Source organism: Cuculus canorus, chromosome 10 (assembly GCF_017976375.1).
Source record: "Cuculus canorus isolate bCucCan1 chromosome 10, bCucCan1.pri, whole genome shotgun sequence".
NCBI classification, from domain to species: Eukaryota; Metazoa; Chordata; class Aves; order Cuculiformes; family Cuculidae; genus Cuculus; species Cuculus canorus.
The window spans coordinates 6577476-6603101 of NC_071410.1; the positions used below are offsets into that span (position 1 = coordinate 6577476).

Here is a 25626-nt window from a genome sequence, read left to right on the forward strand (position 1 = left end):
AGGCTGTAGAGAGGAGGGAGCTGGGCTCTTCTCCCAAGTGACAGGGGACAGGACAAGGGAATGGCCTCAGGCTGTGCCAGGGGAGGCTCAGAGCGGGTATCAGGGAAAAATGTTTCACAGCAATGGTGATGGGGCCCTGTCAGAGGCTGCCCAGGGAGGGGGTGGAGTGCCCATCCCTGAAGGTATTTAAAAGACGGGCAGACGAGGTGCTCAGGGACACGGTTTAGTGGCAGATGGGAATGGTTGGACTCGATGATCCAAGAGGTCTTTTCCAACCTGGTGATTCTATGACCTTAACACCAGCTCGCTGCGTGCGGGCACCTCCTGCCCTGGTGGGACAAATCGAAGGCTCTCAGAGGAGCTCTGAGAGCTACAAACCTTCAAACCCAAAGGCTACACCGCCTTCCGCAGGCTGTTGTCGGGCTAGAGAGGGGCAAGGAGGGGTTAAAGGAGCCGAGCGCCGCCGGTGGCTGCGGGAGCCCCGGCACTACAGCTCCCAGGCTGCTCCGCTGCCGCCAGCGCCGCCTCCGGGGCGGTGGCGGGACAAAAGCGGGGGCGCGGGGGAAGTGCTGCGAGCCCAGCCGAGAGCCGTGCTGAGCTCTTCCGAGCCGTGCTGAGCCCAGCCGAGCCGTGCCGTGCCGGGCATGGTGCGGGGCGGGGGGCAGCCTGGGAGCGGCGCCGGGATGCAGCGGTGAGCGCCGGCACCGCGATGCTGCGCCGCAGCCTCAGCCGCCTGGTGAGTGCGGGGCTGGCGCGGGGGCGGCCGAAACTTCATTAGTGGCTTTATTATCATCTTACCCCGTTTATTTTCCGAGGGGGACGTGCATCCTTGCAGCAGCAGCTCCCTCCCTTGCGAAACCCCCCGGCAGGGCCCTGCCCGCGCTGCGGCTGCTTTGCAAGAAGTTGCTTCTGCTGCAAGAGACCAAACCTTTGTATTTTTTCACCCCCCCAAAAAAAAAAAAACCCTAGAGGAGGCGACTTTTCAGCCCCACCGCAAAGCTCCCGCTTAAAGACCAAGCGAGCTGCAGGGCAGCCACCAGGGTGCTGCCCGTATTTTTGTCCCCAAATACGTTAAAACCCCCTCCCAGTGCCACATAAGCTACTCGGAGATTTCACCGTGACCTCATTGCTTGGCTTCAGCTCTGTAATTACTCATTCTTCTTTCCTCTCTTCCGCAGTAAGTGTGGTAAAACCAGTGTTTTCACATCATTTCTGGAGCTCCTGTTTATTCGGCAGTGTCATTTATTGCGCAGTGCGTAGTTAACAAAGTTCCTGGAGTTGGAGCAGCAGGCGTACGTTATTTGTGCAGCTTTTCCACCCTTGGAGGCTCAGGAGCTGTTTTCCCGAGGCGTGTTGCATCTCTTACCTGCCAGAATCATGGGCTCTGCCTGCGGCTGCCCGCAAGGCCGGAACCACCGGGAGATGGATTTTCATATTCACTTTTGGTTTTGAGTGAGCTGTTTGTGCTTGGTTTCCAGGCTTTCAGCATGAGGGACTCTAATCTCCCTTTTGAGCCGGAAAGTAGATCTGCAGCAGTTCTGGGTGGAGGGAAAAGAAAGAGTTGCCTTTCCCATTTGTAGGTTGTGTTTCTGTCGCAGGCTTTGGGTTAGCTCTGTAGAGAACACACCTACTGCAATTGTTGTCTTGCAGCCCCAGGAACAAATGTATCAGATCTAACCTCCGTGCTCTCGGTTTCTGACTTCAATGACTTTGAATTTAGCTCTGCCTTGTGTTATGTGCTTCCTACCCAGCCCTTGCAGGAGGTTTTTTTTCTACCGGGAGGCATTTGGGGTATGAAGCATCTCCGCTGAGTTTAGCTAGAAGCGTTTTTAGGTGGCTGCCTCCATTGAGCAGGTACCCACGGAGGTGCCTGGCTCTGCTTCAGCTCCAGCATTCTCATGCGTGAAGCGTGACCCTTGCACCACCCGGTGATTCTGCACCATCTCCACCACCTCTCAGTCCCTCGGCTCTGGGAGGTGACATGCACCACTGCTGGGGCGTGATGCCCACTGGAGTAGAGAAGAAACAGTCCTGAACACTGAGCCCAGGTATTTCTAACCGCCGTGTTCAGGGCTGAACTGTTTTTGCAGCACGTGTTTGAAAGGTTAGTAGTAGTTTTCTGCTTAGGGGAACAACTCTGCTCAGGGACCAGGGCATCTGCAGCGTTGTTGAGGGGTTTTAGACATTTTTTCCACCTACTGGCTTTGTGAATGGTGTTTGAGCGGCAATGAGCTGTATTTGTTATCAAGTTGGTGCATGTGGCTCGGGTCCCCTGACGCTGGGCAGATAACAGCTCCCACCGCCCTCCGGACTGCTGTGGCTCTGCCCCATCCTCAGCCCTGAAGGGTCTCCCAGGATGTTTGGGTTGGTTTCTGCTCCATGGGAGGAGAGGACAGCCTGCAGCGATCTCTGTGGGGCACCACCAAGCTGCTCTCTTGCCCTGGGGCCTGTGTGGGTAGCACAGGGCTTCAAGTGACACTTGTCTTGTGGCGGTGTCATTGCAGAAAATTCACTGCAGTTAATAAAGGCTGCAGATTATCTGACACTTAAGGTCCCATAGGGCTACTCGGATGAAAATTGTCACCTCTTCACTGTGTGGTCTCTGTGAGAAGCTCATAAATACTACCGGATATTAAAAATCCTCTTTTCAGATGTATTTCGCAGCTTAGGCATGATGAATGTGCCTTGCCTTATTAATATGACTGTTATGTGGCTCTGTTTCTCTCTCCTGTAAACTTTTCTATCCTGGATAGAGTATCAAACGGGATAGTAAAAAGAGCAAGAAAGGCAAAGTGATGTATGTAGGTCTGCCCTGCTACCTTGGAGTATAGACCGATGCTCTCTGCAGAAACAAATTGGATTCTGAACTTCAATTTACACCGCAGAAATCATTCCCACTGAAAGAAGACTGGGGCTGGGATCACTGCGGGGAGGCAGGATTGAATTGCCGTATTTAATCCACTTTCAGGAGATACTGTCAACTTGAAATATAGCTTTAATTCATTTTTGGAAACGGATTCTGGCATTGGGGTCTTAATTTTCAGTCTCATGCTACTTGTACGGCAGTTGTGGGGAGGATGTGGCAGTAGAGTGGGGAAGTGTATTGATGACCAGGGGAGAGTTTGGGTCCATCTCCCTGCGGGAGGCTCCTTGCAGGACTGAGGTGAGCGCAGCCCGCTTCAAGACTCGCTTGGCAGACGCCTGAGAAGCGCTGATCCCTGTGTTGTGCATCAAAGACAATGTGCTTTTTTACCTTAATTACTTTTCCGGGATTCTTCTGAAGCGTGCAGACTACTGTACCTCTGGGCCACAGCTATGCATCTCAGCTCTGTTGACATAGCAGGACCGCTGCTGGTTTGGGCTGTCACGAGAACCAAGTAGGAAATGCGGAAAAGCTGATACTCCTGTTGTTTTCAGTTCCCCCTCCATTTGCTTTCATGTGAGGCTGGTCTGTAAGCGAGTCCTGGAAGCTGTTTCCCTGCTCATGGCACAGGAAGGCTGGGAAGGGAAGCACCCCAGGGTGCTCTTCCTCCTCTCAGGGTCCCTGGTGTTGGCTGAGCCCGTGGGCTGGCGATCATCCATTGTGGCGATCCTGCTGGAGTCTCTTGACTATACAGTTATTGCAGGTCCTTGCTCTGGTATTTTCCTGTTCTTGTTTAAACCCCAGGATAAGTAGGAAAAAAAACAGTCTGTAACTGTGAGCAAATTGCGTTTTGTGTGTTTGTGCTCTGTCTAACAATAGGACCTTAGTTGTGTTATTCCCTTTTAATTAAATACCTTGGGACCTGATCTTCTTTGCAGCCCTGGTAAATCCCTGGTGTTTAGCAAACACTGTGCTGGTTGTGAGCTACTGGTTCTCAAGAACCTTTCCTTGGTGTTGGGTGAAAGAAGATGCCTCTTGAGTGGGCACGCAGTGCTTGTCCCTGGGCTGGACCCACAGTGTGACTCGATGCCTTTACCTTGCTCCAGGCTGGTAATGATATTCTCTTGTTGGGCTTCTCCTGGGGTCTCCATCCATCTGCTACACAGCTGCCAGTGATGAGGGTACCCACAGGTTGGTTAAGGGGTCTGTGTGGGGTCTCTCACCCTCTGTCGTCGTCCTCTCGCCGGGACTTGTCAGCTCCCCCAGGTCAGGATGTGTCCCTTGGTTTCCCCGCTGGAATGCTTTGGGCTTGCCTGCTTCACAGCAGAAGAATGGTGAGGAAGGTGAAGGGGGGTTGCATTGTGCAGCCCTAAACCCAAGAGGCTGCCTTTGCAAACAACTGCTACTCTTAGGTGCTGCTTTCATGTGGAGCTTTTCCATCTGGGGCTCATTTTATCTGATTAAAAATATTGCTTGGAAACTGCCATGAAGCAAGGCTGCAGGGGACAGGCACTTGAGGCCAAGCTTTCATGTCACTTGTGGATTGTCACCTCTTGGGGGGCTGTCCCAGCCAGGCATCCTGGGCTCTGCTTTGCTGCTTACTTTGTGTCCGCCCGCTGCACCCACCGTGCCTGCCAACAGCAGGGAAGGATTTCTCTCATTAAAGTGTTTGCAAATTTCCTTTCCAAATCCTTACCCTTCCTGAAATGATGGGAGGGACTGACCCAGTCCCTGTGGGTTGTGGCTCACGTGCGTACAAGGGGTGCCTGGTGTAGGATTAAGAGCTCTGTTTGGGCTCTGCTATAGTTTTTTGAAGCCCCTTTGGATTTTTTGAAGGGTGTCTCATCCCAGGTGCCCTCCAACCCCACACACCCGGAGAGGTAGACTTGTTCTGCCAAGGACGAGAGTCAGGGTCAGGATGCCCCATGGCAAACAGAGCGGTAAGCAGGACTGGCGCATGGTAGTTTGTCCCCGCATGCCCTCAAAGCCCTGCCTGGCCCTTTTGGGGAGGAACAGAGGCAGAAGGAACACCTTGGAGAAAGCATGTGTTGACTCAAGAGGTGTATGCCAGAGGTTGGGCAGATGATTCGAGCCTGTAAGGAGCAGGGCGGGCGGTGGATGCTGAGCCTTGTGGGGCTGGTCCTACCTGGTGCTCTGCAGGAAAATACCCCTATTGAGACTTGTTGAAATGGCAGGAAATGAGAAACAGCCAAAGTTGCTTTTTAGAAGGGAAATAAATTCCATGTGCTGGTGATTGGCAATGAGGATTGGGTCAAGGGTGGGTGGGGAGAGTTCCTGGTGCACCTCGTAGTGCTGGGGCAGATGACTGCCAGCTGCTGCCCACCCTGCCTGGCTTGGGGTGATGCTGGAGTACATCTTGTAGGAGATGTCTGAGTCTGGGGTGAAGGATGCTGATTTACGCTTTCATCTTCAGTTTTTTCAGCAAATGTGTAATAAAGTCTATTTTGGGATGCAGCACATCTGCGATTTTCTTTCGTGTTAGCTTTTTTTTTTTTTTCAGAGAGTGTGAACCAAACAGAGTGTGTGGTTGCAGTTCCTATTCTAATAAGAAAGAGGAGCATAGGTAGGAGTTGGAAGCCTTGAGAATTGCTTTTTTGTCCCCTGCTCAAGCCATGTTAACACCTTGAGAGCAAGGCTGCGTGTCAGATACCTTGTACCTAACTGACAACTTCTGCATGAAGCATTTTGCTTTCATTAATGTGACAAAACCCCACAAGCAGCAAAGGTTTGTGGCTGGGATGTTTCTGTGACACTGGGTGGCAGTTCTGCATGGGGAAATCCCACGCTTCAAAAGAGCATGGGTTTTAATGAGGTGACTTTAATTTTTTCATGAACGTTGCTGTATTTTGTAATGTGTATTTAACGTGATAACGGCGTTTCATGCGCTCAGGGCCACTTCCCCTATAGGAGCCACAGGGCAGCCCACGCTTGACCACAGAGAAGACAGCAGAGGCTCAAATTGGGAACCTGGAGCTGCAAAAAGCGCTTCCCCGGGGCTGCAACCTCTTCTTGATGCCCTTACCCTGAAAAATAGACACAGGAGATTCCTAAATTCCTGAAGCCGTTTCTCTTTACCATTGCAACGCACACTCCTTACCATAGGCTTATTCCCAGAAATAGCTCAACCATTTGGCTAAAAATAAATGGAAATCAAACAAAAAACTCACCTCAGACAAGCAGCTGCATGGAAACATTCGTGTGAGCAGTTGGAGTTTAGAGAAGTTAGAAATCACTGTAAGGAGGGAGTGGAAAGCACCGGTCAAATATTAATGCTGAGTAACACCGCCAATTAAACCTATGGTGTGCAGAAACTTTTCTGCAGAGAACTACATGCATCTCAAGGCTGTATTTTATTCTTCACTCGAAGCCGTTTTTGTCTCCAGTTGGTATTTTGCTAAGAATAATAATGATTGTCTGGGCTGTGCAGGGAAGGTTCCGAGCTGAGCTGACTGAGTTGCAGCTGACGGCATGGCAATTTGCTTTTAACAATAAAAATTGTAAAAGCAAACAGGCCATCTATTAATAGCAGGCTTTTCAGCCTTGCCTTTAATTTCATCCTGTTGCCTTTGGTTTATGCACTTCCTTTCTGATTAAAACTGCTGCTTTCTGACTGTAACTATTGATGTCCTTTCTATGGGAGAGATTTTTTTGTTTTAAACATTAACTAAAAGCAAAGCTGGTAGACACTGTTAATTGGAGTCTGTCAGGTGAAAGAAACCTTCACACTAAACCAAGTTGTTTTTCTGACAGTGACCATGTTTTTGGCATTGCAGGTTGGGTCCCCGTGAGCATCTTCCTCCCATGGTACCCACACTTGTATCTGCAGCATTGTACAGTGGAAAAAAAGACGTTGGCTGCTAATTCCTCAGGGTGCAGGACTCTGTGTCCCATTGGGAGACTTTGATCTGCTCTCTTCTGTGCTGGGCAAACACCAGGGTGGCCAAGTGGGTGGACATCCCTTGTGACACCTGCGGCTGAGATGGAGGAGCTGGCATCGTAGAGGCAGGGATAAGGGAGTCACCGAGCTGCTGAGAACCACTGGGTGTCTGGGAAATGGGAATTTTCCAAGGAATTGGACATGGGGTGACTCGGTGCACTATTAATCCATTTGCCTGTCCCTGAGAACGTTTGCTTGGGGGATTTTTCAAGGGAGTTTCCTGTGTTTAGTTGTGCATAGGAAGTGGGTGCTGAGGCTGGAGTGCAGTGCAGAGATTTTCCTATGTGGCTCAGCTCAGCCAGTCACTTTGGTGGCCTTATGCTCAAAAGTGTCCCCCCAGGTCCCCAGCCGAGCCCTGCCAGAAGAAGTAAGTTAGGTTACGGTGGGCTCCTGCCCTGTGCTGGCCAGGCTGTCCCCAGATGATCTTAGAAAATACCTTACCTGTGGGTTTAGACTGAAAGCTGCTTCTCATTGCTCATCTCAGAAATATTTATGTGCTTGCTGAACTGTGGTGTTGGGAAGGATGGGCTGAGTTTTGCTGAGCAGGTTTTGCCAGTGCTGTACATGGGGTGTTGTGGACTTCACCTGCGTGAGCTCTCCCCCAGCATCCAAACCTGGGCTTTGAGCTCTGTGGATGATATTACCACTGCACATTAGCCCGGAGAACCCTGCCACTCATCGCCTACAGCCTCTGCCTCCTCATCTCTTGCAGCTAGACAGTATCTTTTTTTCCCCCCTATTTTAATCACGAAGCACTACTGAGGTTCTGTGGGGTTTTTTTAGTATTTTATCCCTTGTTTGCCCAGAGATTTGCAGCTTTCTCTAAGTCGTGGGGACCGTGCAGATGCTGGGCTGCAGGCAGGGCTGATGCCCAGCAGGTTGGGGTGCTGGGCTGGGACCGTTTTTTGCCCACTGATGTTGAACAGATTCTGCTCGGGAGCCTCACACTACTGTGCTGCTGGTAGCAGTGAGCGTTGCGTGAAGGACACGTCAGCGAAGTGTGCTGCGCTCAGACCGCATCTGGCCTTCAGGGATGCTGTGCCAGTCGGAAAGTGTGTCCTACTCATTGGAAATGGGTAATAAGGACACTGCTGTTCATGTTGCTGATGACTGTAAGCCATTTCTATTATTATTATTTAATGATCTCTCTCCTGTGAGTCCCTGCACCCTTGCCGCAGGCTGGCTCTCTGGTGATGAGGCAGCCCTGGCTGCTCTCGGTGAACCATCGCACTGCAGTTGGCTGAATTGCTTTGAATTATGCACTGTCTGACCAGCAGGTTGTTCACTGGTGTTTGCCTGAATTGGTTAATATCTGATCTGGGCAGTTAATATTCTGCTTTTTGTAATCAACTTGGCTCCAAGATTTGTGCGTGGAGCTGTTACTGGATTGCCATCACCCTTTCGTGGCAGGAGAGCGATGCTGGTACTGCCTGCACACTGCAGGGGATGTGCAATAAGGGGCAAGCTGATTTAAAGCTTAGTAAACTAGCTTGTAGCCTGGGGAAACAGTGAAACCTTCCTATTTTAAAAGGTCCTCTGGCTCCTGCCCTCACCTGGCTCCTGCCTTTCACCAGCACGGCTGCTGGCTTAGGAAAAGTCTGTTCTGTCTTGAGGCTGCAGTGACTTCAATATGTATATGTGCATTAAATATGCATGTATGCATTAAAGACACATTAAATATACATATATGTGATATATATAGGTGCCATATGTATTAATTTTTGCTTAGAATCGTAGAATAGTTTGAGTTCGAAGGGGCTCTTTCTTGGGTTTAACCAAGATCCGGGGAGCTGATGGCTGGCAGTTGGCACAAGGTACCACTTTGGTGGCTGCAAAGTGCATTTGGATGCTGAGTTGTGTGCCCGCAGGGAGGGCAGCGGGGTTAAGTGGGGAGGAGAACCGGACAATGCACTAGCGGGCGTTTGCTGGTGGAAGGGAAGCAGTCCTGGGTTGTGCTTTTGCTCCCCTGCATAATTTTTCATTGTCTTATAGGGATGCTTGCTGCTACGGATACTGATCAGAACCAATACTTTGTAAAATATCTTTTTTTAGCTCCTAATACAATTACATCCACACATGATTTGCAGTGTGTCCGTCTCTCTTTGGAGTACCTGTTGCATTTTGCTGACTTCAGTCATTTTTTTTACCGGAAACTTAAGTCATTTTGCTTGAGGTTCAATTCCAACCAAAGCCAGTTGGGTGTAAAAGTATGCCTGCTCTTGACATCCAGCTGTAATTGATAGCTTTGTAGTTCAAAGACATTTGTCCTGTTCTCCTTAACAAATGCTTAATGCACTTATTTTGATCTGGCTGTAAAGGGCTTTTTTGTTTTCCTCCTGCAGCAGAAAGGAGTGGTAAATACCTGCAAGGCTATTGTAGCCTCGCATTTTGGGAGCAAATCTGGCTCATTATTTTTGTTCACAACTGGAGCAAGATTCCTGTTAACCTCTTTTGTGGAGGAGTGGTGCTTCACTGAGGGCTTTTCACTCTGATTTCAGCTGAATTTTTCAGGATCTGTAAGTGAAAGGACCCTTGGTCTGAGCCATCTCCAAGTTTGTGGAGAGCTTGGCGATTTCTAGGTGTGTGTTTTCAAAGGGTCAGCAAGCAGTCTTTGTCTGCCCTACCTTAAAGTATGCTATACACCTTAACAAGATTTTATAAGGCTATTAAAGTGAGAAGCAGAGGCAACGCTCGTTTGGTAAATGTAGTTTGTTTGCAATATTCTGACAAAATTGCAAAACAGAAAGATCCGATTTTCCTTGTACAGTGCAAGATCTAGAAAAGCTGAGTAAGACATGCAACAGGCAAGACGAGACAATTTCAAGCATTTCTTTGGTATTGCAACCCCAGATCTTTTCAGCAGTAATAAAAATAAAGCACGACTAGACTGCAGCGATGCTGTGCTCCCTCGCCCGGGTCTCAGTTGGCTTAAGAGGAAAAAGAAAGTCTCACTGCCGGGAAATTAAATGTAAGGGGGAAAAATCCACTTTGTGAGCAGCCCTGCCATCTTTTATTATGGTTTCTGTGTAATTCCTCCCCAGTGTTCACACAAAGCCAAGCGGCTGCTGCCTGTAGGGACCAGGGGTGAGGTAAGGTCCTGAGCACCGCTCAGTGCTGCGGGGGCTCAGGCTGCGCTCAGGCACCCGCTCGGCAAAAGCAAAGCTTAAAATGCAATATTGATTTGTTTTTTCTTTTCTTTTGGCTCGTGGAGTGGTGTTTTTCATGCTAGTTTTGTTCACTCCGAGTTGTAGAAGGCTTTTATTCTGTTTTTTATTTTTTTCCCCCCTTCCTTTCAGCTCACCTCTACTTATAAATGTTTGCTCAGGGAGGGAATGCAGTAAAATTAGCTGTGATGCCCAGGCGGCTGTTATCCTTGCATCAGCCAAATTAATGTTGTAGAGTACATAATTTCCGTGAGGCTGTTTCTTCCAGTGAACTTGAATGGATGGAAGTGGGACTTCCCACTTGACAAGTACCATTCCGGTAAGTGCAGGGTGGGAAGATCAGATGTATAAACAGAGGAAACCTTGGGTGAAGGCACTTGTCTGAACTGTGAGAGCAGGAACACCCTTATCCCAGTGCCCATCTAGGGACAGGGACTGATGGGATGGGAATGGTTGTGAGTCATCTCCTGGGATGCTGCCCCGTTCTCCAGCACAGGATGGGCTGGCTTCTGCAGCTGATAGTGCCAGGATGGATCACAGTGAAATGCTTCATGCACCAAGCCCGGCATTGCCGGGCCAGCTCAGACCTCATCTCCAGGTCCCTGTGGATAAACGGTTTTCCCTCCCAGTGCAAAACCCAGTGTTGCTTGGTGCGGGTGCTCGGTCAGCCCTGAGCAATGTGTGCTTTGCTGTAGCTGCATTACCCAGCCTGGCAGGAACATGAGCCAAAAGGATTTCCTGGAGATAAACAATTCTAGGCCACATGTTGAGAGTTTCTCTCCTGACTGGGTGGATTGCACTGATCCAGTATCCTAGTGTAACTGTGTCTGCAGCCCCCAGGATAAATCCGTTGGTTACTATAGCATCCAGAGAAGAAAATACTCCAGACTGGCTCTAGGGCATGTGGAGCTGATTTTACTGTGGAGCAAGGGATGAAGTAGGTGATTTCTCTCTCTTTTCCTCCTTATTTTTTTGCTGCTGTGTCTGTGGGAACGTTTCTCTGCAGAGCAGCAAGGGGAGCGTTAGAAAAACACAGCTTTTACTTCTTTGGTGTGGAAAAACTTATACTGAACCAACGTGAATGAGCAGCATGGGGGACTGGGACCTCAGAGCTCGGGTACCCATTACAGGGGGCTGGGGTCACCCCGTGATGCCATGTGGGGCTCGGTCACCCCACACAGCCTGGACCTGCCCTCCCAGTAGCTGTGGGGTGGGATACACAAGGATGTCCCTGAGGAAGATCTTATTCTGGGGGGATGCGGGCTGGGCAGGTCTGGGTACCACCTCTTGCTTCTGGGTTGCTGCGGTGATGTACAGCCTGGCAGGGGGTCTGCAGCAGCCAGACCGGCTCGCTTCCCAGGGGAGAAACTGCTCTAAGAAATGGGCTGTTTGCTGTCTGGCTCTGAAATGCTGGGAAAACTTAAAAAGGGATGAAATGTCTGTAGGTGGCAGAGGTCAGAGTAATGTCTGACCGAGCTGGGATGCGTAACATAGCATTTAGGGTTTTTTTTTCTTTTGTTTCCATAACTGAAGAACTCGGGCTTTTGGAGGACCAGAAAGCAACGGGAAAACCAACAAATTATAGCTTTGCTGGCTGATGCAAGCATTGACAATTGCAAACTTGGGAGTTTTTTTCCCAGTTTGCTCTTAGTTTAATTTTTGCCAGGACAAATCACTGCTCTGAAAAGCTCGCTGCCCTACTAAAATAGCTGCCAATGAGCAGACATATGTGCACAGCTTGAGCCGGGGAAGGGAGGGAGGAAGAAGTTTGAAGACAGGAAGACCTTGTTGTATTTGCTTTGTGACCTCTGCAAAACATTTCGGCTTTCATTCAAAGTCCTTTTTCTGTTCTTGAGTCTGAAGTGTTCCTATGAGCCTGAATTTTATATGCTGGCAGCATGCTGGCCGAACTTTTCTTTTGGACTGCTAAAAATAAAGATATGCTGCCTGCATTTCAAGATGAGCGATGGTTTCATAACCCCGGCTGCCAACAGGGCAGCGAAAAAGAGTTGAGGTCCTGAAAACTTTCAAAGGTCGGTGATTATATTTGAACAAGAGCAACAGATTTTCCAGAAAACGGCATCACTGAAGCAATTCTACCCCAATCGATAGCTGATGGCTTTGGTCTGGGATTGGCTTTCTGCATCATATGTGAACCTGACTTTCTGCAAAGCGCTGCTGAACTGAAGCTGTGATTAGGGACGATGTGGCGTATTTGCTGGGAAGTTGCAGTACTGTGTGGTTTGGGGCTAGGCTGCCTTCACACGAAAAACACAACTAACCAAACCTAGAACAACACCAAAAAGAAAAAGAAAGCTCCTTTCAGCTGTGTGTGGCATTCCCTGAGTCTGTGAGAGGGCTGTGCCTTCCTGTAAATTTATTATCTGGGGGGAAAAAACACTCTTGTATTTCCTCTCTCCACCCTTCTTAAATCTGTCAAGTAGCCTTTTCCTCTGTTCTCCCAGCCTTGCCATTTCTCTCTCTGCTTTTATCGGTGGCTTTAGTGGCTAAGTTAGCTTTTCCAGGAAACTCAGCATGGTTGGGCTCTGCTGTTCTCCAGCCTGTCGTCCTTGATGAAGGTGACCTTCCTGCAAGCCCATGTAGTGAAGCTACACGTCCTTGCAATGGTGGGAGCATGGGGATGGGCTCTTGCTGGGACCCCTTTGTATCTCTGGATGCACCTCAACTTGCATTAAGGATGATGCACCGTGTGTCAATGTTGCTGTTCGGCTTGATCTGGGGGCTTGCATGGTTACCCCTTCACCTTGGCTGGAACTGGCTTGTCCCTGACTGTCTCTCCTCGGTGAAACTGTTCTCTCCATGCTTGAAATATCAGTAGGAGCTTCAGCCTCAATGGAGGAAAAGGGATACTGGTTTAAATTTCAATCTTTTTCTTTCCCAAGGTACTGGCCTTCCCTCTTCCACTTAGGGATGAGCAATGAAAGTCCCCTCCCGTGGGAAATGAGCTTGCAGCTGTGCTTGCTTTCAACCCTTTCTCATGGACCTATGGGCTCTTAGTAGTCTAAATGCAATGTTGGTTTTTCTCCGAGGACTGTGCACGTTATCGACCCTTGGCCACAGGCAGAGGGGAGAGTGGTGGAGTTGATCCCAGTTGATGGAGTTCTCCCTGTAAATCAGGAGACCTGCCTAAAAATGTGGTCTATGTGGGTAAGTAGTCCAAGCTGCTAAATTACTGGGGTGGGTGGGTTCTCAAAGCATCACTTATACTTGCATAGAAATGACTGAGGAGAAAGACTAATAGAAAAAATGGCAAGAAAAATTTCAATTAAAACTATATCATTTGGGCAATGAGGTCGATGTCCTGAGCGACTTTCCAAGGACAAGTTGGGGAGGTTATGGGACACTTATGGAGGCTTTTTAAAATCGTGGATGTGTTTTTGTTGATTCTACTGGGGCTAAATGAAACGGGCACCAGAACAAACTGTTTTGGGGAGGTGGTGTTATTTTTGCTGGCTTTTTTTTGTAAATCAGGTTGTCTTCTCTACTACTTTTATGATAAATGGAACAATACAGAAGTGATTAGACTTTAAACCATTCATGAGATCTAAGCCAAATAATGTGATTTAATCTTACTTCTGCATATATTTAATGTAAGCTGTGATTTCATTGAAATGTTTGAGCTTTCTACTTGTTCTGTATAATTATCTCTGGTTTTAGCAGATGGCTTTTTTTGAAATGCCTGTGGTTTTTATTAGGTCTTATTTTTCTATGAGTTATTTGTGTTTACTTTGTGGCTTGAAGATATCTTCAGCAAACATAAAAGGAGTTTCTTTCGATTAGTTAGTTCTGGTTTAGGTGCTTATAGTAAATCAAACAGTGGGCTTTTTTTTTCTGCCACTATTTTTTTCTGCAAATGGGGCCAGCAGGTAGCACAGATGCTTGTTTTCCATATGGTGGATATAATTACACTGTGTTTTGCAGCTGCCCTAGAAATAGCCTGCTTAGAGTGGCTTCTTGTCAACAGTGGCTGCAGAGCACAGGTTCGCCCCTTCAGTTGAACTCGCTTTAAGTCCATTAATTTTTACCCAGGCTTGCTAATTTTTACCCAGGTTTGCAACTTTTATCAAGTGCCAGCTGGGTCCTGTACGTGGTGATGCGATGGATTCCCAGAAATTTGGGAGGGCAGGTGAAGAGGACCCTCTCTGGTAGGCTGGCAGGAGCTGTTGTGTTGGAGCAAGACGTGTTTGTGGAACATGGGCATGGAGGGAAAGAGCCATGAAGGGAGGCTTGCCCAAACTCAGGGGAAGAATTTTGGGAGTGCTGTGGACTGCAAATGTAATCATGCCGTCTCCAACAGCTTCAAGTTGTATGTGATGTTGGGTCATTAGGTGCTGTGGGCTGCAAATGTAATCCTGCTGTCTCTATGTAATGCTCCAACAGCTTCAAGCTATGAATGATGTTCGGTCATTAGTTACATCCATGGACTTTTTTAGCCCTGATCTGATGCCTTCAAATCATACCTGTTCCTAAATCTCCAAAGAAAAGTTTATAGCAAAATATCAAGCCTCAACTGACCTTCCATGGGCGTATTGATGTGTGTAGATGGGCTTTTGACGTTTAGACAATGTAAAAAAAATAGCCATTATCCCTAATGCCTTCTTTCCAGAATTGTGGCTTCTGGCAATAAGCAGGCTTTGTGCAAAGCTGGAAGTACAGGAAGGTTCGGTTACATCAAAATATTTAATAGAAATCTGTTTTGTATTTGCGTTTGTCCATGGCATGGGGAAGTCTGTACTGCAGCAGCAGCACTTTGCCCTGCCGTGCATGTGGCAGAGTGTGCATGCCTGCACCGATGGTGACGATGCCATTATTTATTGCTGCAGCCTGGATCCCTGTCCTCCCGAGGTGGGAGATATCATAAAGATAGATTGTGAGCTGCCAACTCGGAAAGATGTTCCTGGCAGAACAGCTTCTCTAGCCTCATCTCCTATGATTTGTGTTTGACTCTCTGGCTGTTGTCTTCCAGCTGAGCTCCTTCAGGAGAAATCTGGTTTGGATGCCCTTCTGAGAGGTTGACCTACTGTTGGGCTTGGTTAGACACTGGGGGAGTGGAGCAAGAGCCCTGAACTGAAGCCTAAATGTTACAGGATCCACCCACGTCTTTGGGGCTGGTGATGCAAACAGGATGGTGGTTCTTCTCTAAAATACCTCTTTTGCTCCCTCCTCTTGATTCCTGGGGTGTTCCTCTGTGTCTGCCAGCCGCTGGGAGCTCTTCTGGGCTGCTGGGACATGGTACAGCAGAGAGGGGACTGGGGTCATCCTCAAATCCTCATGGCTTAGTTGAAGGATGCAGAGCAGCTTCCCACCACCCTGTCCTGAGGCTGTGGGCAGTCTGGCACTGCTAATCCCTATGGATAGCTCTTGTTCTCCCAACACTCCTGCAAACACCATGCCTCTGGCAGAGAGAGGTGATAAAGTGCATGTGGGGAGGATGCAGTTGTTTATTTTCTTAAATAATCCTTTTGGCATGCCTGGCTCTAAACAGCAGAAGCTCTGGCTTTTGCTTGCACTGACTCCTGCACCCTGTAGCTTTATAAAACCCCAGCAGGCAACGATGCAGCCCTTTGAATTCTATCCAAGTAATATTTTCCTTTTTATTTTGCCGTCAGAATTAAAATTTTTGATGAAAGGCGGTTGGGAAAAGTCATCTAAATCCTCTCCCTGCTGATCTGCATATTTTATAATTTTCCCTAAAGCCTGGCAGTTACTCCCTAAATCTCCTCTTAAGTCTCTGTTGAGAGCCATTATTAAGACTTAGCAATCTATTAGCAACCCAGCGAGCTGTTTGAGGTGGGCTTGTCAAAATATGAGCTTTTAATTGCCGAGCTGAGCCAACGCCTCTCACTGCAGGTGTCACCGTAGTGTGCACTTGCTTTCAGGGAAGTGAAAAAAGCAGAGAGATGTGGCGTGAAACTTTCCGGCTGCTCGTGTGGCTGCATGATGGTGTGACGTGGAGGGGTGGTCAAGGGAAATGAAATGCCAGCAGTGGTAGCACTCTGGTTAGACCATGGAACAGGGGCTTCTCCAACTGCCACCACCACAAAGGGCTCTGATGCACCGTGGAGGATGTTGCTGTCATCTTTGTGGGAGGTGCTTCAAATAAATAACTGAAAGGGAGCTCAGTGGTGAAAGCCCACCTTTGGAGTCTGTGGTGATAACTTAGTGGAGAAGAGAGTAGTGGGCTTGGTTAGAGCTGGCCACCATTCCTAGGATTTGGCTTGTCTTCTTCACCTGCTCTGTGTTCCAGGTTTTCCATACCTAATTACAGATAGTCTTGCAGAGTAAATACTTGTATATATTTTTTTTCAAGAGTGTTTTAACCAGAGCTTTGTTGTTTACCTGCCGATGCCTGTGTTTGGCAAATCCTTGACCCTGCTCCTTCCCACCACTCTGCCCACAGCGCAGTGCAGGGAACCTCTCGTTCCCTCTGCGCACTGAAGGGATGCTCGCCAGGGAATGCACAACTGCCTGGGAATGCAGTGGGGACTTCTGGCTTAGGGACAATCTGTCTCTGCTCCCCAGTTCCGCTGTGGCGTGGGTGAATGGCTCTGCCTCTTGCTCTTGGGGCACAGGTTGGTGAGACACGCGGCTGCCACCTCTGTAGTGTAGTGGAGCCATCAGGAAACCTTTTTGAGGTCTAGTTTCTCGTTCAGAAGGTGCTATTGGCTGCTGCAAGTGGTGGTGATGAGGCTTGGGGGGGGGTCAGCCCGTGCTGGGTGGTCGTGTTCCCTGGGTGGGATTGCGTGTGCATGCCCGATCCATTTTAGGGGAGCTGGTTGTGTGTGGTGGAAGTGGGAGCAGCTGCCTGGGGTGCTGGTGGCTGCTGCTGGCTCTGCATCCAGGTGGTGTAGGGATGTGGTATGGGGATTTGAGAAACTTTGTTCTGCTCTGTCAGCCACTGGAAGTTTGAGGGTGGCTGTGGTGAAAGTAGTCAGCGCACCAAACCGGGTTTAGGCATGGTGTAAAAACACTTCTTTAATTAAAGATGCTACAGAGATGGGTGGGGAGCAGGGGAAGGGAAGAGCTGCTGCATCCATTCAATTGCTGCTGCTCCAGGTGCATGAATAGGGCTGGCTTTGATTTTTTTTTTTTTTGTTTTAATTTATTTCTTTTTTTTACACTTGCCCCACAGAGCGGTTAACCCTGGCCTCGCTGTCTTTGCGTGTCTGTTTTCAGAGTACCATTTCTTCAGCAGGGTTTTGCTTGCAGCTCAACAAGCAGCCTGAGACAAGCCCTTCAGACAACCAGGATGCTGAGCTGGACCCAGGGCACACCAGGAGTATCCGCCCCTTGCTGACTGAGTCCATGCCAGGCAGCTTGACATGGGATAGGGATTTGGCATTTTTGGCATCTGCCTTGGTGGGGTTTCAAAGCAAACAAGCTCTAGGGTTGAGGATTAATAAGACTAAGAGGAGTATGAACAGTATCTGCCTGCTAATGCCCTTGAACCATGAACAAATGCTGCTCGTGTTTTAAAATCAAAAACATTAAGAAAAATTTAGCTCGTAAGACCACTCTTTTTTTCCCCCCGGATTGCATCAGTTCTTGGTGGCCATTTTAAATTTATATTGCAATTTTAAGTTCAACCTTGCAAAATGCTTCCCAGTTCTTTGGGAACCTCCTTTGGCGGCGAGCATCAGTGGCAGGGACGCTTTGTTATAGGCAAGGTGGAACTTGGACAGAACAAACAGGTGATTTTTGAACTATGCAGAGTTTTTTTTTTCTTTTGAAAATAGACTTTTCCAGTTTACCAAGAATGTTGTGCGGGCTGGGCAGCCCGGAGCTGGAAGCTGGTGGAAACAGAGCCCACAGTGTCGCTGTGTCCACCTGAGAGCCTTCCCCAGGGCTGTAGGTGCTGGCAGAGACCTGAGTTGACTCTGACAAGTTTGCAAGGGTTTTCAAATGGAGTTATAGAAAATTAGAAATTCAACATTTAAGAATTGCATGTAGTTAGAAGAGTGCTGTTTCTTTTAATACATTCAGACACCTTGTTTACTTTGTGTTATTTCAACATGTGCTCTTTTGTTTAATTTGCTGAGTGCTGTGAACTCCCCTGGGACACCTGCAAGGGCCATGGGGATGGCTGGGGCTTTGCTCGAGCCCCTTGTTGCCCGTTGCAAGTAGCTTCCATGGCTTTGTGCGAGGGATGCCACTCTGCTTTCCCCTATATCTGGGTTTATTTTGCTGTGGTTCCCCCTCATCCGTCCCTCAGCTGCTGAGGAGCAGAGGAGCTGTTGTCAGTCTCCCGTAACACCAGATTGCCATTCACTTGTGACATATTCTGGTTTAAAATAAAACCCCAGCAAGACAGGATGGCATCCCCAGCACCCTGTGTGTCTTTTTTTTTAGGAATTTGTGATGTGAATCTACTTCATTGTTTTGTTTTTACCTGAGATAATAATAGCAGAAATACACCTTTGTTTTTTTGAAGCTAATTCCCAAGTCTGCGTGCACCAATGCGTTGGTGAGACATTTCAGGTGGACTTGAAGGTTTGAGAGGAGAGGACGTGTAAAGGAGGGTGTAGTTTCCATTGTCTTCCATGGGGTAAAGCCTGGAGCCGTTCTAGAAACCCAAAGGCTGAAGGATTCTCCAAGTCAGGACTAGGAAGAGATCTGTAGAAGATAAATTATATTCCTAATGACTTGAAGTGCTCGGTAAAGAGAGATTCTTCTTCAAGAAGGAAAAATTGCCTGGCGGATGGGCACAAGCTGCAAGTACAGGCAACAGCCGTCTTGAATAGAGCAAGAGCATGGTGGACATGAGCAATGACCTGTCCCGGTGGTGTGTGCAATAGTCTGTGGTCCTGGAGGATCAGTGGCTGAGCAGCAGTGGGGACCCCAGCTTGCAAGCTCAACAATGCCTTGATTTTGCTAAATGACTTTATATGCGCCTCTTCGTTCTCCATGAGGGGGATAGAGAAGTGAATTTTTAAGGTTCCAGCTGCCTTATCTCCAACAAAGGATGTGGTGCATTCAGAAGCTGGAAGCTATTAACTGGACTTTTTTTTTTTTTTTAGCTAATTTTTCCCTTTCTTGGTTGCTCCAACAGTGTGCTGGGGAAGAGAAGCGGGTTGGTACACGCACCGTGGTGGTTGGGCACCGTCCGGTTTCAGAAACAGATGCGTATGTGGCACAGAAGTTCTGTGACAACAGGATTGTCTCCTCCAAGGTGAGCTCAAGGTGCCTTGTGTGCAGGTATTCCCTGCTTGTGTATTCACCCTGATTTCATTTGATGGTGGGTTTTGAATTTGAGAAACTCTGAATTCCCTGAGGATGGGTATAAAGGTCCCTTTGCAAGCGGAGCATCCTGGTACACACTTTACATCACAGCTCCAGTATCTCTATTAGTTGTTTTTATTTCCTGTCAGTCCTAGTGAGGGGGTGTACAATTTTTTTCTTCCAGGCTGGGTGAGAGCAAAGCACATGGATACATTGATTTTGTGGCGTGTTTTTGTTTGGTGTGTTTTGAATTGTTGGTGTTCTTATTTCTTAAGGATTTCTAGCGTTCCCTTTGGGTAGAAAGGATAAATTAAGTATAATCCAGCACAAGACAACAGCAGCTTGGATTTGCAAAAGGGAGTGGGGATTATTTTCTAAATAGACAGAAAAATACAACTCCCCCGTTTTTTATTTTTTTTGTTCCATGGTTTTTATCCCTCTTGAGATAGGACAAAAATAACCATGCTCTGTTTACCCCTTTGGATGAAAAAGGAAGCATTCTTACGGTATTAATGCAGCTTTTGTTTATGGTGGAAAACGGCGATGACACCCGTCTGCCTTCTGCTTAGCTTTTTTCCATGACATTCATGAAGCTGTTTCAAAAGATTTGAAGCCAATTCGAGTAAAATATCAAACAAGTGGCATCCAATATTGTCAACACAGCTGGATACATACTACATTGCTCAGGATTCATGATGCTCAGCATTCAATCAGGCTTCAGTGTTACTGTACTTGAGCTGTAAGGGGTGGTCCTTCTCTTTTCTTTTTTTTTATGTAGCTTGGATTTTATTTGATTTGATATCTCTGTGCTGTCTGAGTTTATATTGGGGAAAAGTTTTATGTCTAACAATGTTTAACTCCTGTAGCACTCCCACTGGCATGCAAGAGGCGTGGAGTCTTCTTACCTGACCGATCTCTTTTTATGATTAAGTGGCCGTTGGTCTTGAGACTTGGCTGCTTATTATTCTTTGCTTACTCCAAGCAGACTGAAAGATCAGATATCAAACCCATTAATTTCCATGTTGTTCTTAAATTCTACTTGTTTTCCAAAGCAAAGGATTCAGCAGCCTTGTTAAAATGATAACAAAGCACAACCTAATCACAAATTTGTATGGACAACGTGGCTTTTTTTAATAGAAGAGCAACTCTAAGGTGTTTTTTTTGGAATTTGTTGGGGGAGAAAAAAATCTCTGCACTGTACATTACCTCTTCATGAAATCATTTCTCTCCAAATGCTTGTCTAGAAGTTGTTAGTTGAAAGGGATCCTGGGCAGGTGTGGGTTTTTTTTGTCATCTTCTACCTTTCACCATCTCCAGCTGTGTGGCTTGGGTTATTTTGACAACAGAGAAATAGTTGCATACCTTAAAGCAAAGAAACAAAACATAACTGAGACACTTCCAGCTGTTCAGGGAACCAATGGAGAGAGCCAGAGCTGCAAGCTGAAGCAGGAGCTCAGTGGCATCTCAGCATCCCGCTGCATCATGCTCCTGGTTTTAGAGCAGGGATCTGGACCTTTGCCTGACACATGCTAGGGCTGGTCAGACAGCTCGCTTGCTGGGTTAAAGAGAAAAAAATCTCTTTCTTTCTGTTTTTCTTTCTGGTTTTTGTGTCCCAAGTCCCTTATAAGTGCATGTCTTGGTATGTTTGTGAATCTCCTCTCTCCCCACAGTACACCCTCTGGAACTTCCTCCCAAAGAACCTTTTTGAGCAGTTTAGAAGAATTGCCAACTTCTACTTCCTCATCATCTTCCTCGTGCAGGTAAGAGCTTTGATGCCAAGGTTTTTTGAGGTTCAAAACTGATTCTGTTGGTGCTTACGAGTGTGTGGGGTTGTTTGGTTTTTTTTTCAATGTTATAATTCTGGCAAATTGTCCAAGGCATAATAACAGTTAAAATATTTGAGCCAGTCTGAGATGGTTTGAATAAGTACTGAAACAATATTAAAACCACCTTAAATCTTTAATCATTAAGATCAGTCAAAAGATGAAAGAACTTTTGATGCTACAGAACTAATATCTATTTTCTCATCATCTTTATTACTTCTGCTTCATAACTGTATCTTCCCAAGTTATACAATACTTAAAAGTCTCAGTTATAGTGGGTTTCAAGGCAAGCAGGAGGAGAGAGAGACTGTGCTCACTAAAATCCAGAAAGTGCGTAGCATGAGCTTTGGGAATGTGAAGCTTCAGGAAGTCACTCTACAAAGACAAAATAGCTATTTTATACATGGAAAACCTTTTTTTTACTCTCCTTTTAGGCTTTGGTTAAGGGGCAAATCCTGAGCAAATCTGTGTACTCATTTTCTGTTCTGTCAACCAAGAAAAACGAGGTGTCAAAATGTATTGGGGTGAAGGGAATTTGGGAGGATCACCGCAGTACATTTACTCACCTCTTAAGTCCTGAACTCAGGCTGGGAGTTCAGCAGACAGCCTGCTCTAGGGCTGAAAATGGGCATCAAAAACTCTGCCCCAGCAAATTAATTAGCACCGTGCAGCAGCTGCAGACAGCCTGCTGTTAGGTGGCTTCTCTGGGGTTCTGGTGGTTCAGGTCTGGGGTATCGCTCTCTTCTAGGCTGCATGTTTAAAAGGCAAGTGTCTAAAATGTTTTATCCTCACAGTAAAGAGTTGTGGCTTACAGTCATTTTGGTAGCTGCCACGGAAACGAGGAATCCTAAGATAACAGCCGTGGATGGCTCCTCCTGACAGTGTTACATGAAAGGCCAATTTACCCTGGCATCTTCTGGCTCGCTTCTGTCTCTTGATTTCATCGATGTTGCTCCATTTTGTCAGACTGAATTTGTAATTTGCCTCGAACTGAAGCAATGCCCGGGAGTCGGGATGTCCTTTTAGTGTAGTTGGCCATTTAGTGACACGGTATTACATTTTCTCTCTTGACCCTGAGGCCATGGAGAACATGGGATATTCTTGATTATACTTAACAAAACCAGTTGCAGCTTAGGCACGGGTGTATGCAGGTGAGAGAAGAGCCTGGCTTCTTCCTCCTTGTTTTTATTCTATGAGCACTCTAAAATAAAGGAGCAACACTCATGCTCTATGAGAATAAAACCAAACCCAACCAAACAAAAACAACCTTGACAGCACTAATGTACTCGCTGCCGTATAAAGTAACTGACTGCCCCTGGGCGCTTCTTGGGCTGGAAACATCACATGCCTTAAAAAACACTCAGGGCAATGCCATTCATTTAAAATACCAAGTTTATACCTTGAAAAATGGCATCTAGAGCTTAAATGTTGGTGCTTATCTTTAAACTACTTAAAATTAATGGAATTGCCCTACTTGCTGCATGAGGAGTGGAGTACCACAGCTCTTGGGGAATTGCCTGGTGCATCTGCTCTGCCTGCTGCTGAAACCCTATATCAAAATGTGTGTTACTCTGTGACTTCTACTTCAGCCCTTGTTTTAGAGTGAGAAAGTGCATGCATTAAATGTCAAATATCTATTAGCACACTAAGAGGGATCCAAATAGCTGTTCCTTTGGTTCACCTATTGCAATGCTTGAAGGAAACTGAGTGAAATCCTGGTAGTAAAGTCTGGTCTAAGGTAATCATAGTCCAAGTGTGTTCATAGGCAGACCATGCTGATGGCAGTTAACTAATTTAGGAGGTGCCAGGACTGAAAAAATGTCTCTTTTGATGGAGATGACTTCTGAACTGTGGCCTTCAGTCTCCTAAACAACGAGTCAGGAAGGAACTATTAAGTAAAAAGAGGATTTTGTCACTTTTAAGTGGATCCAAATTAAGCTGTTGAGGTCTTAAACCAGCTCAAAAATAACTTCAAAGGAGTCTGCCTTTGATGTTCTGGCACGTTGCTTGTGTGTCCCTCAGCTTTCCACCAGCTGCGAAGGGCAAGAGCAGTATCCAGCCATGGTATGTGCAGGGAGTGCAATCTCCAAATGCACAAATGAGTTATTCTGGGAACTTCATCTGATATTTGTGTTCATACATCTATAATGCAGCATTTGTGTGGACAGAAATTGTATCATTTATTTAAACAAGTACAACTGCATCTTGTCCTGTGCAGAGAACTTTCCCCCTGGGCAGCAGAAGGTCCTTTCCTTTGCTCTTCTCAGCTAAGAGCTAAAATTCTTCTTGCATTCCCAAGGTCTGTCCAATTTTTGCAAGGTAACTTTTGGTTAAGTGGCCTGAACTTAGTGTGATGGACTCTCAGTGGCACAACATGCTGTATGCGAAGTGTCTGTGTGACACTTGGCATCATCCTTGCTCAGGGTTGTTCCTCCAAAGTCTAGTCTCTGCCAGACTTCCTGTTTGTAAACATTTTATGCCCATTTGAGTGAGATAGGGCTTTGTTTTCCTGGAAATGTTTGTTGTGCTTATCTTTGTTTACCCTCACACTACTTACATCGTACACCACTCACCTGGCTGCTTCTTGTGGTATTTTCTCTTCCATTTCAATATCTTCTGGCTCTTCTCTCTTTGGGTGCAATAGTGCAGGGTAAAATTGCAGTGTATGGCATTTCATAGTGTTAAAAATTTCCACATAGCTTCCTCTTGGCTGATAAGAGCAGCCCTGTCTTTAACGCAGCTTTTTATGAGCAGCCTTGAACAATAAAGATATGGATGCTGCTGTTCATGAGAGTGCCAGGGAAGCACAAACAAGCAGAGGCAGACAAAGTCCCTTTGTGGGGACACAAAGCCTTTCTGCTGAGCTTCCCCATCCCTTTCATCACAGCACTCTGCATCTGCCTCTCGTGCTCCCATCTTCTCCAGTGGCAGCGGGAGAATGGCCAGTTCCATGTGCCCTGGTTTGGAACGTGAGGCAAGGGTGCAGCTTGTCCTCCTCTTACGTTATTCCCTCCCAGTAATGAACCTGTTCTGCCATTCTTACCCTTCTGGCCCAAAGAAACAGCAGTTTCCCACAGCCCAAAGGTTTAATTAACACTGAAGTGGCTTGGTCTTTACTGCAGCACTGCCTCAAGTGCTGCACCGAGCTGAGGAAGGTTCCAGCTACCTACCCCAAGGCCTTCATGCGGTCACTGTGCTTAAATCGTCCTCTGAACTCCAAATGTGAGAGCTTAAAGACAGAGCGTGGATTTCTGGTTTTACTTAAATACTCATGCTCCATTCTGCAATGTATTTCATAGACAATTTGTGCTGACGCTTGTTATTTTTAACCTCTGAGTGTCAACGGTTCAAGACGACTGGTACTGTCCTCCCTCTTATAACCAACTGTGTTTTAGGGTTCAGATGTACCCTGTCTTCACTGCCAAAGAGAAGAAACGGCCCTCCTGTGGGTCAGTGAGGAATGAGGGAATGTTCATTCCGTGCGTTGGTGCTGCCTCTACCCCATCCTCTGTCTCTGCCTCTGTCCTCTCCAGCACACCCCATGGTGGGAGCAGGCTTGTTGGCATTGCACGTTGAGTAGTTGCATTTATGTAGCCCATCCGCAGCAGCCCTTCCATCCATGCTCCTCACTGGAGCAAGGTCAAATTAAGGTTTGAAGCTAACTTGATAGGGATTTTTCCAACCTGAGGACATCTCGTGGTCTTCGGGAAGGAGGTATTGTAGTCTTCTCAAGATGGATGCCGGTGCTGGTCCTTCTCATGTGCCACTCTCTTCCTCCTCTGCTGGGCTGTGACTTCCCCTCAGTGGGATGAACACCCTTTTTGCCCCATTATTAGAGTTTTTCTATCTTCTACTGTCTGAAAACCAGTTGCCAACAGTGCGTTTTTTTGACTCTTCACAGGTGATAGTGGACACCCCAACCAGCCCGGTGACCAGCGGCCTCCCACTCTTCTTTGTCATCACCGTCACAGCTATCAAACAGGTACAGGTGTCAGTGTGGGGAGAGGAAGGTGCTCTTTGGGATGTGTGGTAGAGAAAATGATGAGCATGTATTTGAATACACTCAGAAGTTACCCAAAAGGGCTGGTAGGTTTGGTGAACCCATCTCAGAAGGTCAGACGTGTATTGGTTCTTTTCAAGAGAGGCTGCATGTTGAGTCTTGTTTTGGCAATGTAAAACATCTCTATATGTATTGTTGTAAGCAAGCTGTGAGGGTCGGTAAAGGTTAGCACTGTAGTTCTGGCTTCACTTGACTTTTTCTTCTCATTTTAGAAATGCTCTCCGGGTCTTTGCAGAATGCAGAGATGTGCTCCAAATATAGACCACACTCTGCTCACATGTTGGTAAATAGAAAGGGCAGGTTCTGTTCCACCACTCAGCTGATAATATGTAGTCCTCATCTTCTTGCTGTGCTAAAAGATCTTTCTCCTCCTATCGTACGCACATGTGCCATTTAAAATTTCCTCCACAGAAGGACTGAATAATAAAAGAAGTTTCTTCTGCAGGGGCCAGAAAGGGAGAGCTAGAGTAAAATCCATCTGCTTCAAATCTGAATGGTTTATTCTTTCAGTGAGGACT

The 25626-nt window shown here is 47.1% G+C and overlaps 1 protein-coding gene across 7 annotated transcripts in view; it reads left to right on the forward strand.

Annotated features, from left to right (window-relative positions):
- Nucleotides 1-594: 594 nt before the first annotated feature.
- Nucleotides 595-25626, forward strand: part of ATP11C (ATPase phospholipid transporting 11C) — a 57887-nt gene continuing 32855 nt past the window's right edge. The window contains exons 1-5 of one of the 7 annotated variants that reach the window (XM_054075306.1): nt 602-736; nt 13036-13153; nt 19056-19175; nt 20896-20985; nt 24950-25030. In XM_054075306.1, coding sequence (XP_053931281.1) covers nt 13139-13153; nt 19056-19175; nt 20896-20985; nt 24950-25030 — 306 coding nt within the window. In that variant the 5' untranslated portion in view covers nt 602-736; nt 13036-13138. Of the gene's footprint in view, nt 737-10785; nt 10923-12697; nt 12889-13035; nt 13154-16533; nt 16579-19055; nt 19176-20895; nt 20986-24949; nt 25031-25626 lie in introns of those variants that run through there. The other 6 variants (XM_054075303.1, XM_054075302.1, XM_054075301.1 and 3 more) reach the window with 6 other exon arrangements.